This window comes from Apis laboriosa, unplaced genomic scaffold (genome assembly GCF_014066325.1).
Source record: "Apis laboriosa isolate Shangri-la unplaced genomic scaffold, ASM1406632v1 scaffold4_cov146, whole genome shotgun sequence".
Lineage (NCBI taxonomy): Eukaryota > Metazoa > Arthropoda > Insecta > Hymenoptera > Apidae > Apis > Apis laboriosa.
In genome coordinates, this window is record NW_025223501.1 from 2,256,181 (window position 1) to 2,273,664 (window position 17,484).

Consider the following 17,484-nt stretch of genomic DNA (forward strand, 5'->3'; position numbering starts at 1 on the left):
CTCCATCCGCGCCTTGCAAGACGCTGCGCCGAACTAGTCTGAAGTTAGCCGAGCTTGTTCGGCGCCGCGTCGAAGGAAACAATTGCATCGTCGCGTTCTTGGAGAGGAAGAGGATGGACTTTGATAACCGGTATCATCCACGTATCGAACGCAGGCAGCTGCCCCTGTGCCAGCGGAACGCACTGTCGTGGGGTCAGCGAGCGTCATCGGGGGAGGGCCCCACACTCACGAACCACCCACCGCCCATCAGCAGCGTCCGGAGAACGCACTCGACGCTCTGTTAGACGAGCTGCAGACGTTCTCGAGGCCAAGCTCGCAACTCGGCCACACTCAAGGATCCTCGACCATGCTATCGGAACTGGGCAGGTCGGGCAGCAGAGGAGACGCGGCTGGAGCAACGGGTATTGGAACGACTGGCCGACCGCCATGTATCTCCGACATAGGAAGGAAAGGAAGCGTAGATTCAACGAGTGGAATTTTGCCAAGCGGCGGGACACTGGTGCCTGTTGGAGGGCCACAGACCACAGGTGGAACGCTACGTAGATTGCACTCTTATCCGTCTAGCTCGGACACGGACACGTCACCTCCCATAGCGAGACTACAGGTGTCTCTGCAGGAACAACCGAGTTTACCGACGTTGCCGCAAGGATTCATCCCGGGACAGAAGCCACCGGTACCCGAGCGAAACGCAGAATTGCTTCAATTGGCCAGCGCGAGAAGGGTCCCACCCCCTCCACCGCCGCGTACTAGTTCTAGATCTCCATTGGCTAGTCCGACCAGTCCACAGTTGCCACCTAGAAATCATTCTTGCAACTTACAGAGCGCAAATGCAACGCTGCGAAGGCCACCAGCACGCGGTACTCTACCGGTCAAAGAAGGAAAACCTCCGATGGCCTTACCAACAGAGCAGCCAGGTACCGGATTGGGTTCCACGCTAACTTCCACAATCGGCTCTGCACTGGAGACAACATCGAGTCCGGTGCTTCACAATAATTCAACCAGTTCTCAATCATCAGCCGTGCTATCCACCAGTAACTCGAGTTCCTGTGAGAGCGTGAACTCGCAAGAGGGTCTACAGAGCAAAAAAGGCAGACAGGAGCAACTAGAACAACGGCATCAGGAACTGCTGCGTAAACAGAAAGCTCTGCAAGAACAATACGCGAGACTCCAACAACTGCAGAGGAACACTGCGGGCCTGACCACCGTCCCGCCTGCGCCGCCAGATCTCTTGAAAAAGACAGGCTCGGAGAGCAATCTGTTGGCCAAAATGGGCCTAGGACTGAGCACCGCCAGCTCGGGTTCTCTAACAAGTCTGACCGTGAAACCCTCTATCCCTCAAGAGGTTTCTGTGGATAGTCTGCGAACGCGACAGGAAGAGGCAAATGAACATCAACAGGTGTCGACCACGAACTCGACGTCCAATATAGAAAGTGGCAACACTACAATGGCCGGCACAAGCGAATCGAATGACAGTCAGCAGATCGCTAGCGTAATTTCTGTGGGAACCGCGATCGTTTCCACTGCGGCGTCAACATCTGGTAACAATAACGCGAGCACGACTACTACAACCACTACCAGTAAGATCTACGAAACAGATATTCTGTGACCGAGAAGCCGATCGTTGCTCGAATCGAGCGTTAAAGTGGCTGCTGAAGTCGTGCTCGCGAGTTAACCGCGTTATTCCTGAAATCGTGGTCAGAATTTGGCGTGAATAGAAAGGAAAAAATAAACGATAAAACTCGAGATGAAATAAATACGAATTAGGTTTTGGTAAAGCACCAAAGACGAAAGATATTTCGTCGAAGGTTAGTCTGCGACGAATCGCGAAAGACATCGCGATCTTGTCAGCTGGAAAGTAGAGTACAGCGTAGAGAACTTAGCGAGTCACGCGTAATTTATAATATCGATTATCATAATTAATAAACGATATATAGTATTAATAATCGTAAACGAAAAGCGCAATCTCTCTCTCGGAACGCATAATCCGGACGCATAATAAAAACGAGGCTGAGAGTGGTCTCCTCGTCACCTTTACTTGCGATCGTTAAGAATAGAAAAAAAAAAAAAAAAATTCGATGGTTCGAAGATCGAGTTCCTGGCCGCAAGATGATAGAATATCGTCAAGCGTTAACCTATTGCGGCGACGATTGTGCCAAAACGGAGAGCGAAAGCCACTGATCATAAGATATCAAACGACACGATTTGTCATCGACGCTCTCTTTCTTCGCGTTTTCTTCTCGAGTTCCATTAAGCTTCATTAACTTTCCCATGAGCAGACAAACCCGAAAGTCGCTATAATCGGGATATGTCGAATTATCATGCATACTTATGAATATATCTTAACTATATCTAAAAAAAGAACGATAAATTTATATACAAGAAATGCAGGAGTAAGAAAGAAGTTTCTATATAAATGAATATTTAAACGAAATATAGTTAGATAGATAGAAGAACAGCAGATAAAAGAACGTATTACGCAAAAACGTTGTAATGTAAACTTCAAGAGCGTTTATTCCTGTTTGAGACCGGCTATGAAGTTGTGCACAAAGTGTTAAACGAACACGCTACGAATGAGCTATACGCGTATCTCTCTCTCTCTCTCTCTCTCTCCGTATATTTACTTGTAAGTCACGGTGTGTGAAACATTCTTCATGTGTTTCTAAGTAGCTTTGATCGGAAGAAGATATAACCTCGATTGAAAACACGAAGAATGGAGAGCGATCGTTTCTCGTGTCGATCAACGCATATTAGTTAGCGGTATTCCGTTAATCTTCGAAAGATCGATTTTTTCGACGGACAATGGCAAGATTGAAAGGAACATTGCTCAATATTTACCGATCGAAAAATGCATCGAGTGTTTGCGTACGCGTACGCGGCGTTTTCATACCGCTCCACAATTCGTTCCAAGATGCGTGCAATTCTTTTCTCTTGGAGAAAATCAGCGAAATCTCTTAAAATCAAAGTGTAAATTATTGTTTAACGTTTCCTCGAATCGATCGTTTACTGATCGCTTTGCGAATCTTATTGCCAACTTATAGCTTTGCTGATCGATCGATCGACCAATCGAATCTTAACATTTGTAATTGGCACTCTTTTTGGAACGATTTCACGGTCAACGTCGCGTTATTCGCGCCAAATGTTCATTCCTAATTCAATTAGCTGATTAAATTAATTCGCTTGAATCGCGTCAATTCGTTGATAGAGCATGTTGCAATTGTCACGCGCAAGTCTCAAGTTTCTGTCAGCCTTTGAAAGACGTCTTGATTTCTTTGTAAAGGTATTGGCGTTAAACAGGAAAAAACTAAAGGAAAAGATGCAGTAAGATTAAGTAATAAAATTAACAGCGGAAAATATCCGCTGCTTTGTTATCGTAAAAAGGACGAGAACTAAGAAATAAGTATCCGTGCTTCCCAGTGCTTGACAGAAATCAGAGGTACATATTTATATAATCGATATGCGCATACTTTGCTTCAAGAGGCCTAATAGCCGATAGGTTCGATTCCTTGCTTCTTCTTTTCCGTTCCTTTTTCATTCAAATCCATTATTGCTTGTCGCAATTTATCTTTCATTTTCATTCTCAATAGTTAATTAGGAAGTTTCATCTACTACGCCGATCGTAATCGTATTCTTATTTATTTTCTACATACACCATGAAATACATCTATATGGAAGTAATAATTATTAATATACATATAACGATAAGAATAATATGAGTAAGATATGGATAATAACGATCGATTACAGTATTCAGTTGCGAGTGTTTATCAAAGCATTAAACGATCAAGACGGTACACAATCCCAACGAACAAGCACTTCTCGTTCGAATCTTTAAATCGAACTTGTATATTGTTCCATTCACAACAGTAGGTACTTACACGCAATATCCAATCGCATAATTTGCATTTGTACAAAGCTGCTTTCTCTTAACGCGTACTACTTTGTTTCATATTGATTTAAACCCTTTCTTTCTCCACTCTTCCTCTTTTGTTCGTCGATTTATTTTCTGATAAAAGTATGCGTTTTACGTAACCAAATCACATCTCATTATTCATATCTTCCATGATTCATGATCCACCAGGCAATAATTTCTCCCTCGATAGGTGTGAAATTGGCCACACACCTTTCGACCGCGAGACGTAAAGCGGGACCCGAATCGATTCAGTTATTTCCAAAACAATTAGCCAATAATCGATATATAATGTTTTCCGACGATCTTGTACGCCAAATCGAATTGACTTGTTACATTTGTAAATGTTTGTAAGTAACTATCACGTAATAAAATAATCGATTAATAATCATCGAAAGCATATTATGATTGTATGACGATTTTATTTATTCGCAATAGAAAGAATTTGTACAAAATAAAGAGCAACAGAGGTTGATCTAGTGGTGAACTTGAACGATTGTTCACGTTTTCGGTTTCTAGTTTCCATTTTCATTGTTGATTAGCCCATGCGCTTTCTTTATGCCCATATCTATTTCCTCTTTTTCCTTCTGCAATTTTTCGTATTTTTCTATAGCACCTGTTAATTCGTATCGATCCACCGAGTCCAAAATCGCATATGTTCTGATTAACTCTATATCATTCTGTATTGGTTCTTTTGCAGATTTAGTTTCAGGATAAACTAAATGGTAAAGTCGTATCAAAGCCGCTGCTTCTTCTATGTTCTCGCTTTCTATTATATCCATCAATAATGTGTGTATATCATTCTTCCAAACAAGATAAAACACTAACGGACCAAAATGCCTTGTAGATCGCAAGACATCGAATTTTTTCAATTTATTTATATAAGAGTATACTTCTTTCGTGACTCTGTGGTATTCTGGATCATCTGGTTCAAATTGTAAGCACGCTCGATCTAGAATAAATTCATATTCTTCCCTATCCAATAGATCCTACAAACACAATATATAATTAGAAATGTTTTTTTAAAGTAGCATTTTTTAGATTTTGAATAATAAATAAAATATTCTTACGCTCAGATATGGATTGTTGAACATCTTTGGTGTATGTATTTCTCTACCTTCTATAGGGAAATAAATTTGGTTCATTCTGTGTCTCTCATTGAAATTTGCATGTCTCAATGTACCATTTGTATCTCGAACAACAATTAATCTATTTCTATTATTGCTTCCAAAAGATATATCGGTAAATATCATATTGCTTGTTTCATAACCTTGCAAAGCAGGATCTTTAGATAGTATTTCACATTTGTCTGATCTCATTTTTACTACAGGTGGCATCTGTATCCGATTTTTTGCTTTTATTATTATTTCTGATCTTGCTTGTTCTAATTCCTTGTCAGTCATAAATTTATATTGCGGAGTTTGCAATCGTTTTCCATCTTTGCGTGTAGAAAAAATTTTCTCATAGCTTATACGTGTTAAAGTAAATAATAATTCTTGTATATGTTGATTGAAAAATAAAGGTGCGGGATCCCTGTCATCCGCTGTAAATTATTTAAATTATTTAAATCGTAGAAAAAAATTGATATATCAAATAGAAAAAAACGTAACCTATTCATTTAAATATTTTAATAATGCAAGAAAATAAATAAAAATTCTACTTACTTGTTTGTGAAACTGTTGAGCACAAACGACAATTCCAAGTTGATTGTTTATAAAAATGTCTTAAAATGACATTTATTCGACTACACATCATTATGATCATTCGACTTAATCTCGCATCATCATACTAACTTAATCTCAATTTTATATTAAAACTCGTACTATATAACTATATTACAAACTAGTAAATATATTTAAGTTGGCAATTGCGTCAATATAGGGATAAAGATGATTTGGTTGCCAGCATTAACTGTAGTATTTATTAGTTTGCGAAAAAAATTTTAAAACAACAATCAAAATTTAATTTCCATCAAATTTATTATTTACGCATCACTACGTATTGTTGATGCAGTTAAGTAATTCAATGAAAATCCTATCTGTTTTTTTTCACGCTATATTATAAAAAAGTTGTGCTTAATTTTAAACTTTCTATTTCACGATAGTTTCGCGAAGTTTAAAAAAAAATAAAAAATGGAATATACATTGGAAGATGCTTTTGAAAATTTGAAAGATACTTTGACAGAACGTCAAAAAGAAATGGAAAACTTATGTGATATAATTATGAATAATAAACCAATTGCTTTGAATAAAACTTGCACTTCAGAAGATGTAAGAAAAAAGCAATATAAATTGTATAAAAGTTTATTGAATAAAGTTCTTCAGGAAATACCAAAAGATTATCCGATTCCTCATACATCTGATTTGCATATTGAAATTCTAACAGAACTTGAAAATGAAGTGCTAAATGCTCAACAACTTCTTGACAAAATGAAGACGCAACTTTCGAATATTAATGAAGATATATCTTAGTTCGTAAAATAAACAAGTACGATTTTACTATGATGATAAATTCATTTGAAGTCATATAAAATTTTACGTTTTTATTTCAGTTTAGAAAAGAAGAAAATGGGTTCGGAAAAGATGCGAGAAGCCTTCTTGAATGCAGAACAATTGACAGATACTACAACTTATAATAAAGAACATGTAATAACTAAACGCATGTTCAAAAATGTAAAAAAGGATTTGGTATGATAAAAAACATAAAATTTAATAATGTTTTATTTTTAAGATTAATTTATTATAATTATGTAAATGTTTAGCATATGGTAGTAGAAATGTTGTTCCCAGAAAATCAACATTTCAAAGACTGTTTAGGGGTAAGCTAATAAGTATAAATTATTTAAAAGTATAAAAAAACTTCTATTATTTAATGTGGATGAAAATTTTTAGAACTTAACATCAGCATATACAAAAGGAGGAGATGAAATGTATATATCTATTACACCAGAAACTCTAGTGTTTATGAACTTCCTGATTGAGGCTGGTATAATTACGTATCATAGAAATGACAAAACTAGAGTGAGACTAATGGATATGTTATAGGTATAATTAAAATATACAGAATGTAAATATATTCATGAAATATTTTTGGAAGATTGATTTTAAATATTCTAAAAAACTTAAGATATGATAAAAATACCAGTTAAGATTTTATTAAGTTATAAATAATTAAAATTCAAGACATAAAATGAAATCTTTGTTATATCGTTACTTCTCTTTATTTTTGCTTTGCTTCATTTATATAAATTAATTATAATTTAATAAATAAACCTCAATATTTTTGTATATTATCTTTTATCTTTGTTTTGATTTCTGAAATCAATTTTTCAAAAGTATCTCATGAATATTAATATTAAATACATCAGTTTTATATTATTTTTAAATAAAGTTTTAATTGTTAAAGCTAAATGTTGAAGATTAAAAAAGAAATATATATGTAATAAATAGCTTGATAATAATGGTATATAATTATAAAAAAATTTCAATTCAAAATTTAAATTTAATATTTTATATTTCAATTTAAATGCAAAATTTTTTCAATTCAAACATTTTTACCACATAAATGGAGCTCTTTCTCTTAATACCCTAACACCTGTACGTTCCCATTCTTGCCGACCAATCCATAATTCTTGAGCAGATTCTAAACAACTTAAAATTGCTGCTCCTTTCCATGCTGTCATACCAGGATCCATTTCTTTTGGTTGTGTTATGATATCCAATTGTTCTACATATAATATAAAAAAAGAAAAAATTTAAGTTAAAAGAAATTTTCTTGTATTTAAATTTATATATAATTATATATTATATATATTATATATAATAATATATATTATATATAAAAATACACACCGGCTCTGTACATATAGGGAATTTGAAGAGAAATCCGATTATGTAGCCACATACCTATACCTTGGAATTTCATACCTGAACCAACTACAAGTACGCAACTATACATTTTCCTTTTTAGATCTTCCGTGGCTATGGAAAATGTAAAAATTAAAATTCATGAATTTTTTTGCTTTTATTGGATTGATTAGATATACATACGACAGCGATCGATACTTTGAAGAACAGCATGATCCAAACCTAACAATTGTTGAGGACCTACTACAAAATCACGCGGGGCATCTAAATCGCGATTCGATAAGGTAATCGGTGCCGAGTCTACTGCATCCACAACTACTTCTTCTTCTCCTGCTACAGTCGGTGCTGTTGCTTCTTCTTGCATTTCAGATGTTTGTTCAAGATTTTCTTTCATGCCTCTTCTCTAAACAATAACGGAATTAATATTTTTGTTAGAAAAATAAACATACTCATTTTCTTATGTAACTCTACATACACTTGTTTCTCGTAAATAATTTTCATCATGTGGATCTTCTGGATCTCCCATTGATCTCTTTTGTATATGTACACTATGTGTTCCAGTAACTTTAAATAATTCAGGTTGAAATAAACTTAAAGGTGCAACTAAACATTCGTCTCCTACTTGAAGAGTATATTTCTCAGTTTGTTGCTTCGGTTTACGAACTATAAACGTCTTTTCCTGAGATCCACATACATTTAAATCAACATGACAAAAGTCTTTTTTTAATTGATTCAAGAGTAATCCATCCAGTTTGTTAGATGGATCGCATGTCTTATAGGGAAAAGCACATTTTTGTAAGAGCCAAAAAAATGTTTGGGTAATATCTCCTCCACCATAATCCATTCGAACTCTGGTATTTCTATGAGAAATTCCATCTTCTACGCAAGAAACCGATGTTTTTTGATCTCCAACATCGACTACGCACGCGTATCCTAATCCTGCACCAAACGTAGCTGCTACATGATCCTTTAGAACACAATGATATATTAATGGTATAGGTAATAGAAGGAATCTTTTAAAAATATTAATACAAACTTGTAATAAAAAACATGCTCCAAATCCAATATCACAAAGCATCAAAGTTGTTAATTCTTTTAAGTATTGCCTGTTATAGATATCAGGAATTATAAGAACAGCTCGATAATGTTTCAAATCTCTTAAAGGAATATCCATTTTTTCTGTGAGAACATATTCCCAAATTGTTTTTAAATTGGCCATAACAGATCTTAAGCTACCACCAGGACCAGAATGAATGTTAAGTTCTCCTCTCCTATATAGGAAATGGATATTAAAATTATCATCTGGATTTAATGATAATACATCATCTCCAACTATAACATCTTTATCAGTTTTTATCCATTCAACGCTACATGGAGATGATATTTCTGGATTTGATCTACGATTAAAAGCAGCTATTTGTTGGGGTGGTGTAGCATATCTTCTTCTTCCATCAGATTGAAGACAGGATTGTAATGTATGAGATACTTGCAAACGAGATTCTTCCATTGCTTGTGTCAATTCTTTTGTCTACTAAAAGCAATTAAAAATGGAACATCTTTATAAAATGTCATTTGTAAACAAACTTACTCGTGGTATAGCTGATGGTAATAAACTATCCTTATATTCTAATCCTCCTGGTAAACGTTTTCTAGCAACAGCATTTAATATTGTACAAGGATTTAAATCTGATGCTCTTCCCATCCTAAGATACATGGATCCAGGATGAATTATAATAATCGTTTGAGCTTGAATTTGCTAAAAAATATATAAAATAATGATACATTATATATATTTAAAATAATCTAACTATAGTATTATTACCTCCGCACATGATTCTTGAAAGACAGGCATGATTGTTTTATATATTACTTTTATATACTAGATTTAATAGGTTATGTATGTTTTATCATTTAAATAATTGATTTCTGAATGAATTAAATATGAAATGTGATTTTAATTTATTAATCCATATTTATTTAAATGTTCAACAATGTTTATTTTATTTATTTTATATTTATACTTGTACAAAAATACAACCGGTTTAGAAGTTAATGCCATCTAGTATTGTGAAAACATCAATTTCAAAAAAAGAACGAAAACTATTTCTCTAATCCCAGTATATTAAAATTTTATATTGAATGCTTGAAATAATAAAAAACTGTCACGTTTTTTAATTTCGTAACAAAGTTTTTTTTTATAAACTATATGTACATTTATATAAGAATATAAAGAAGAAATCTAGATTTTAAAATATTATTATTATTATTATGTTGAATAATTAATTATTATGTATTTTAAATTGTGTAAAAGATATAAGAAAAATATGAAGATCTACAAATAATTAATAGAAAATGCATTATTTTTAAAAAAATTATTAACAATATCAATAATTCTAAAAATCTAAGAATCTATCATTTTTTTAGTTTATGAAGAAATAATATTTAGAAGATTAAAAAATTAAGAAAAATACATTTATATAAAAATTTATTAACATATCTAAAATTCTAGATATCTCTCTGAGAATCATATGAATATTAATGATTTAATATATTTATTTTTATTTGATTTTAACAATAATTAAAAATTACAGTATAACTCTTTCATTTATACATTTAATATATATAATATATTATGATGAAATTGAATGTTTTACATTGTTTGAAAACGGACTTTAAGTTTTGTGCCTTTTTATCATACTTAAAGACTGTACATTAAATGATTTTCTAAAACGATGTATAACATGTGCTTGTAACTTGTCAGCACGTGTGAAATTTATACAGTAATATATTCTTAGAATTTTGTAATGGAAGAACGTGAAAGAGCTTGAAAAACATTTGTTTTATATTTATTGTAAATTAAAATAAATTTTCAATTATACCAAAATGAGTACAATATTAGAAAAGATTGCCTCAATCGAGGCCGAGGTAACCTTTAATTTATCTTTTATTTCTTTATATTAATTTAAATTTGTTATTATATATTATAATATAATTTTATTTTATAGATGGCTCGAACTCAAAAAAATAAAGCTACATCTGGCCATTTAGGTCTATTAAAAGCAAAATTAGCTAAATTAAGAAGAGAACTTATTACTCCTAAGGGTGGTGGAGGTGGTGGGGAACAAGGTTTTGAAGTGGCTAAAACGGGTGATGCTAGAATAGGTTTTGTTGGTGTGTATTAAGGTATAATCAAATATATATATGTATATTTCTATCAGAGCAATGTTTTATTTTATTTATTTTGAAATCGTAGGTTTTCCTTCTGTGGGTAAATCTACTTTATTGAGTACTCTTGCTGGTGTTTATTCTGAAGTTGCAGCATATGAATTTACAACTCTTACTACTGTTCCTGGTTGTATAAAATATAAGGGTGCAAAAATACAGGTTTTTAAATTTACTCTATTAAATATAAATCCAACAAAATGTTATATCATATGAATTATTGGATGCATTTTCTAGTTGCTTGATCTACCTGGTATCATTGAAGGTGCAAAAGATGGTAAAGGACGTGGAAGACAAGTTATCGCGGTTGCAAGAACTTGCAGTTTAATATTTATTGTTTTGGATGTGTTAAAACCACTTGGGCATAAAAGATTAATTGAACATGAATTAGAAGGTTTTGGATTACGTTTAAATAAACAACCGCCGAATATTACTTTCCGTAAAAAAGATAAAGGCGGCATTAATTTTCAAACGACGGTAATAAATGGCAAGATGAGCGACATAGAAAACTACAAATGATCAGATTTGTTTTTTTTATATTTTATATAAAAAAGACGACAAAATCATGTGTAGTTTTTTTTAAAATGATTATCATATTATGTAATAAAATTAATTGTATTATTTATTAGTGTGCACAATCAGAACTTGATTTAGAAACAGTGAAAAGTATTTTATCAGAGTATAGAATTCATAATGCAGATATTATTTTGCGTTATGATGCTACATCTGATGATTTAATTGATGTTATTGAAGGAAATCGTGTTTATGTACCATGTATTTATTTACTCAACAAAATAGGTAATTGTTATTAGAAATTGAAAAATATCTGCTTGAATTATTGATTACAGTTTATTCATATTTGATTCTAGATCAAATTAGTATTGAAGAATTGGACATCATTTATAAAATACCGCATTGCGTACCGATTTCTGCTCATCATAAATGGAATTTTGATGATTTGCTTGAAAAAATGTGGGAATATTTACAGCTTGTTAGAATGTATGTTTTCGGAATTTAGAATTTATTTCATCATTTTTTAAAATAAATCGGTTTATTTATTTGATTCTTTTTTAGTTATACTAAACCAAAGGGTCAATTACCAGATTATAATTCCCCAGTAGTATTAAACAGAGAAAGACGAACAGTTGAAGATTTTTGTAATAAATTACATCGATCTATCGCAAAAGAGTTCAAATAGTAAGTATATTCCTTTTAATTGTATCTGCAATTGTTTTTTATTCTCGATTATCGTATTCAATACTTATATTACTTTTAGTGCTCTTGTATGGGGATCGTCCGTTAAACATCAGCCACAGAAAGTCGGAAAAGATCACATATTATGTGATGAGGATGTCGTGCAAATTGTAAAGAAAGTATAATCTTATTTAAAATTTCGTATATAATTATTTAGAAAATTAAACTGAAATTTTCATAACCAATCTCTTGTAATTAAAAAATATTACAGCTTTTAAATTTTTTTTTTTTTTGTTGCTTCGTATAAAATAATACATTTTCATTGTATTATAATATAAGATACGTTAAAACGGGAAAAAAAAGATATCCTAGAAGTGGTTGGAAATTTATTTTTTATCGAATAATTGTGTAAATTATTAATATTAATAGGTACATAAATCATTTCAAATCATTTTATTTATTTTATATAAAATATCTATTATACAACAAATAACATATACAACTGAATAAGCAACAAATCGTTTATAAACTTTTTAAAATATAGTCCCTTCGTTGTTGGTCCAATAATTTTTCCAAATGTTCGCATTTTAATTTTGTGTCGTTAAGTTCTTTAATCAGATTTTTGATCGTTAAAACTTTTTGTGTCATTATCAATTTAATTCTAAAATATAAAATCATAACAAATATCGGTGTGATTTATGTTATTATTTATTATTTATATATATTTATATATATATGTATATATCGAACCTGCTGTGTAACTGAGCCATCGAGGCGTCTCTGTTTGCATTTATACGAGTTATTTCCTGGTAAAGCGAGGCAATTTTTTCTTCCAATTCTCTTTTTTCTCCTTCAATTTCTTGCCTCACAATTTTCTTTGCGTTATTTCGTTCTATATTTAATCGTTTAATTACCTAAAGATATGTACCAATTCTTATTCGAAAAATATATGATACACTCATTTATGAATTTATAAAGGATTCTCTTCGTTAAAAATTTACGAAAAGTCCTACCTCATTTGCAGTATTCAACTCAGTTACACATTCTTGCAATTTGTTCTCCGCTTCTTGCAATTGAGTTTGTGTTTTTTCAAGCTTATCCTTCGTTTGAATTAACTTACCTTTATGAAGCTGTTCATTATCAATTGCATTTTGTAAATCCATTTCGTATTTCTCTGTTAAGGATCTAAAAAATAGCCAATATATACGTGATTGAAGCATCGTTATAGAATCAATCTCAATAATTATATATACCTAAGTTTGCAATCAAAATTTCGTTGAAGAGTTAATCTTTCATCTCGAGAATCTTTTTCTAAGCGTTCTATGACAAGCTCAATTTGCCGATCCCTCTCCTTATTACACTCTTCCTTTATCTTATTCTCAATTTGTTCTATTCTTAAATTTTGTTGTCTCTTATACTCGGTTAAACAAGTTTGCCACTCAGCTTTCATTGACTCTTGAAGTGTCTTTTTCTCATTGGAATGCTGTTGCTTCAGAACATCTATTTCTTGCTAAAATATAAATATTTTTCATAAGCTTGTTTTCCAAGCTTCCAGTCCTATCTCTACCTTATATTGCATATGTATCTTCTGCAAATTAGCTTCCATTTCAGTGTCTCTTTTCGTCTGTTCCTTGGCAAACTTATCTCTGTCATATTGCAATTCTTCCACAAGTTTCGCTTGTTGGGTTTTAAATTGATTTTCTTGTTCCTCCAATTTCTCCTGGTACCTGAACAAATGAGAAGGAACGATTTCAGCTTGTTGCGCAGTTGTTTCAATCAGATTTCTCTAAAAAATTAATTCTACACCTGGTCCACAATATATTCTTCTCGTTGGCCAACATTCTCTCGTGACTGGCCGTCAACTCGAGACGCAGTTGTTCCAATTGTTGATTAGATCGACGTATGATACGCAATTCGGTGTCTTGCAATTCCTTCATGTGTAAATTTCTCAACTTCTGAATCTCTTCCGCGTGTTGTTCCATCATATTACGTAGTTCAGGTTCCAAACCCTTTACCGTCATTTCCTTTAAACCATTACGAATCGTAAATCGTTGAAAATCGATAACTCTAAATGAAATCTCTTAAATGAATCAAAACCTTGATCTTTGTCGTCCTGGCCTCTATCCATCGCTCCCTTTTTATCTTCTCAGCAGCAGCCAAATGATCCTTCGCTCTTTGTAACTCCACCACGTGCCTGTCGGCTGCAGCTTTTAAATCTCTTTGCATTTTTATCTCTATCTCTTTCACCTTTTGCACCAACGAATTGCATTTCTCTGTCAGATCGGTTTTCTCCTGGATCAACTGCTCAATGAACTTCTGATGTCTCTTCACTATTCCTTTGTATTTCTCCTCTTGTTGTTGCAACTTGGAGTTACTGCTCTTTTTCTGACTTTCCAATTTCTCACACGCCAATTTTCTTTCAGTCTTCAATTGTTCCTTCAAGAGCGATACAGTGGCCTCTTTTTCCTCAAGTTGCAATTGGGCTGTGATTAAATCTTCTTTGAATGCATGGGTATTATTGATCTCGATATTAGTTGGTCCGATGCTAAAAAAATAGAACAAAATTTTTGTAATTATCTTCTATGTGTGATTTTAATATAAAAACCTCTTACTCATCGAAATTGATGCAGGGCAAAGATTGCGAGTTGCCAAACATGTCTTCAAACATAACGGCATCTACCTCTGGGATGTTGATCTTTGTCTCGTCCAATGTACCTGACGTATATGCATAGTTATTTATAAAAATTATAAAGGAACGACGAAGATTGAAATTTTAATAATAATTGAATTATTATCACAGTGTTTTCCAATATTTTCTGAGATACGATCCCCATTTACAATAGCCAAATAACTTGCATTTCCATATTCATTTATATAATTTATATAAAAATGCATTTTTAATAGAGTTCAATAAATATAACATATTATTTCTAAGAATGAATGATAAATGAAATTCAAAAAGAAATATATAAGCTTATTTTAGTAAATATAAAATATTTAATATATGTCATCATGATGAATGTTTAACATTTTTTAATGCGCGATGAACTATATAAATCACTTCTATTTATTGTATTATCATATAGCTATATCAAAATAAATAAATTTTGGGAATTTTTATTATATAATTTAATTAAATAATTGAATGAAAATAATTTTGATGACAAAAATCACTTGGCAACACCCTTGGGGGTCGCGACCCACAGGTTGAGAACCCATATATTGTAATATAAGCTACCATCTTCGAGCTTTGTCAAGAAGGTCATTATATCGTCGTAAGTAGTACCACTCGTTTCATGTTTCCCATGAGATACGTCTTTTTCTGGTTTTAACTAAAATTAGAAATATTTGAATCAATCCAATTGAATAAAATGTTCACTATAATTTTGTTTCTCGAACCTGTAATTGATTTATTTCTGGAATCTTTGCGTTAATATCTTTTTCGAGATCACTAATTATATTACAAATTTGTTCGAATGAGCACATAGTCGATTCGACGATATTTTCATTACAATCAATTTTCTTTGTATTTTCCATAACAATGGAATCATGATCGATCTCTTTTTCCTTGCTATTATCCGTAATTTCTTTTTGTTTTAACTCTTTTGTTACAAAAGATTTATTTACAGGTGGTTTTCCGCAAATCTTTGGATGATTGATGTTAATCATAATCAATCGATCGAAGATTTATATCGTTTACGTCGAATAGACTCGTATCTCGAACTGAATGTTCAACGGTTCTTCATCCCTTATTTATAGGTGAATTTTTGGTTGTCAAGACAATGTCAAGGTAACACGATGGTAAAACATTTGGATACATCTGTTTTTTACACAGTATTTGAAAGTAAGTAAAATAAATACACATTTTAAAGAGCGCGTAAGATTTAAGATTTAAGATTTAAGCACAAAACACATAAAGAGTAGAATTAAGATTTTACGTGTTAATATTTATGCAATAAAATATTTATGATTTAAGATTTTTTTAATCAAAAGCTTAGGCAAAGAAGACGATAAAATTAATCAAAAATCGGAATCGTTTTTTAAATATATAAATTTTATAGTGCAAATATAAACAAGCAAAACAAATAGTGCGAGAACGATAGATAAATTAAAAATTGAGAAATCAATGCCATCTTTAGAATGCCATACATACTTAAAAACAAGGAGAGCAAATTAAAAAAAAAGGATAAATATAATAAGAATTGACATTCATTGCCATCCGAAAAATATTTTTTTTCAAAGGTAAGGTAGAATAAGAATTGAGAATTAACGCCATCTTTTAGTTATTTTTAAAAATACAGTTCTTTGTTTCTCAACAGATGGCACTATTCCATAATTCTTATTCTATTAATTCTACTTTTGAAAAGATATCATTAATTTTCAAGAGATGGCACTAATCATCAATTTTTATCTTATATTTATTCTTTTTCTACTATTTTTTTTCTTTATCTATATTTGCTCCATAAAATACACTCAGAGAACTCCGACATCTAATTAATTTTATTGTTTTCTTTTATCTTAATTTACTGATTATAAATCTTAATATATAAAAATTCAATTTTTATATATTGTATATTTATCTTATAGATATTTGTATGTAAATTTTTATATGCCATTTTTTTTACGATTATATTCTTCTAGAAATTAGACAAAAATTTTTATTCCGAAATTCTTAAAAAAATTTTAGTCATTATTAAAAATTTGAAAAAATTGTCATAAATTTAGATTTATTAAGAAAATATAATTAAACAAGAGGTAACACGTGAAATTTTTTTAAGAATTCTGAAACATAAATTTTTTGCCAAATTTTTTCGATTTTGTATTAGAAGAATATAATTGGATAGAAGGTAATTTGTGAAATTTTTCTAATATTTCCAAAAACAAGAATTTTTATAAAATTTTATATATTTATCTGTGAAATGTTATTTGCATATTTATCTATAGCAATTGTCATTTTTCGAATTTAGAATCATTTTTTCAAAATCTTTTTAATTTTAATTTTAAAAATATCATTTGTATACTTCTATTGAAATTGCTACTTTTTATTGCACGTTTTTTTCAATTTCTTTATTTCTAATGTATTCTAATGTATAATGCAGATTGGATATTAATTATATAATATAATATTAATCATAATCTTTTTTGTTTTAATAAAAATGGGATATTATTAATTTTATCATAAGTGAAGATAATCTTTATTTTTTCATATATAAAATAGTATTTTTTAATGTGTTAATTGGTATTTGGTCTTACTAAAATTAAGATTTTATGTGAAAATTTACGTTTAATTTTACT

General features: G+C 31.4%; 6 protein-coding genes across 25 annotated transcripts in view; 3 read left to right on the top strand and 3 right to left on the bottom strand.

Annotated features, from left to right (window-relative positions):
* LOC122717340 overlaps positions 1-4,309 on the top strand; it is a 96,814-nt gene extending 92,505 nt beyond the window's left edge. For 14 of the 16 annotated variants that reach the window (XM_043941324.1, XM_043941328.1, XM_043941326.1 and 11 more), the window contains one exon: positions 155-4,309. In XM_043941324.1, the coding sequence (XP_043797259.1) occupies positions 155-1,606 (1,452 nt within the window). In that variant the 3' untranslated portion in view covers positions 1,607-4,309. The remainder of the gene's footprint in view (positions 1-154) is intronic. The other 2 variants (XM_043941343.1, XM_043941342.1) reach the window with 2 other exon arrangements.
* Positions 4,310-5,819, bottom strand: LOC122717345 (28S ribosomal protein S22, mitochondrial). Its single transcript, XM_043941349.1, has 3 exons — positions 5,572-5,819; positions 4,978-5,450; positions 4,310-4,896 (listed from the first exon to the last, which is right to left on the bottom strand). Exons 1-3 carry the CDS (start codon positions 5,669-5,671, stop codon positions 4,423-4,425), a joined length of 1,047 nt encoding a protein of 348 aa, XP_043797284.1. The 5' UTR covers positions 5,672-5,819; the 3' UTR covers positions 4,310-4,422.
* A 220-nt stretch (positions 5,820-6,039) lies between these two features.
* Positions 6,040-9,175, top strand: LOC122717346. 4 transcript variants are annotated; one of them, XR_006347205.1, is made up of 6 exons: positions 6,040-6,377; positions 6,459-6,594; positions 6,669-6,725; positions 6,799-6,951; positions 7,776-7,848; positions 7,947-8,238. XR_006347205.1 is itself a non-coding variant. In XM_043941351.1 (5 exons), the coding sequence occupies exons 1-4, from the start codon at positions 6,040-6,042 to the stop codon at positions 6,949-6,951; spliced, it is 684 nt and encodes a 227-aa protein (XP_043797286.1). In that variant the 3' UTR covers positions 9,053-9,175. The 4 variants fall into 4 exon arrangements, 3 of the variants coding, with proteins under 3 accessions (XP_043797286.1, XP_043797288.1, XP_043797287.1); XM_043941351.1 differs by lacking the exons at positions 7,776-7,848; positions 7,947-8,238 and adding an exon at positions 9,053-9,175; XM_043941353.1 differs by lacking the exon at positions 7,776-7,848 and having other exon boundaries at positions 7,947-8,048.
* Positions 7,348-9,854, bottom strand: LOC122717341 (actin-related protein 8). 2 transcript variants are annotated; one of them, XM_043941344.1, is made up of 7 exons: positions 9,596-9,854; positions 9,362-9,529; positions 8,810-9,301; positions 8,249-8,740; positions 7,957-8,176; positions 7,759-7,887; positions 7,348-7,633 (listed from the first exon to the last, which is right to left on the bottom strand). In XM_043941344.1, the coding sequence occupies exons 1-7, from the start codon at positions 9,623-9,625 to the stop codon at positions 7,461-7,463; spliced, it is 1,704 nt and encodes a 567-aa protein (XP_043797279.1). In that variant the 5' UTR covers positions 9,626-9,854; the 3' UTR covers positions 7,348-7,460. The 2 variants fall into 2 exon arrangements, with proteins under 2 accessions (XP_043797279.1, XP_043797280.1); XM_043941345.1 differs by lacking the exon at positions 9,596-9,854 and having other exon boundaries at positions 8,810-9,304; positions 9,362-9,501.
* A 673-nt stretch (positions 9,855-10,527) lies between these two features.
* LOC122717344 (GTP-binding protein 128up) lies at positions 10,528-12,430 on the top strand. Its single transcript, XM_043941348.1, has 8 exons — positions 10,528-10,698; positions 10,779-10,944; positions 11,027-11,157; positions 11,233-11,472; positions 11,625-11,793; positions 11,865-11,994; positions 12,070-12,192; positions 12,272-12,430. Exons 1-8 carry the CDS (start codon positions 10,657-10,659, stop codon positions 12,372-12,374), a joined length of 1,104 nt encoding a protein of 367 aa, XP_043797283.1. The 5' UTR covers positions 10,528-10,656; the 3' UTR covers positions 12,375-12,430.
* A 200-nt stretch (positions 12,431-12,630) lies between these two features.
* LOC122717348 (centrosomal protein of 131 kDa) lies at positions 12,631-16,240 on the bottom strand. Its single transcript, XM_043941357.1, has 10 exons — positions 15,589-16,240; positions 15,428-15,521; positions 14,802-14,904; positions 14,287-14,734; positions 13,996-14,213; positions 13,757-13,916; positions 13,443-13,699; positions 13,203-13,374; positions 12,940-13,103; positions 12,631-12,850 (listed from the first exon to the last, which is right to left on the bottom strand). The coding sequence occupies exons 1-10, from the start codon at positions 15,856-15,858 to the stop codon at positions 12,712-12,714; spliced, it is 2,025 nt and encodes a 674-aa protein (XP_043797292.1). The 5' UTR covers positions 15,859-16,240; the 3' UTR covers positions 12,631-12,711.
* Positions 16,241-17,484: the final 1,244 nt, after the last annotated feature.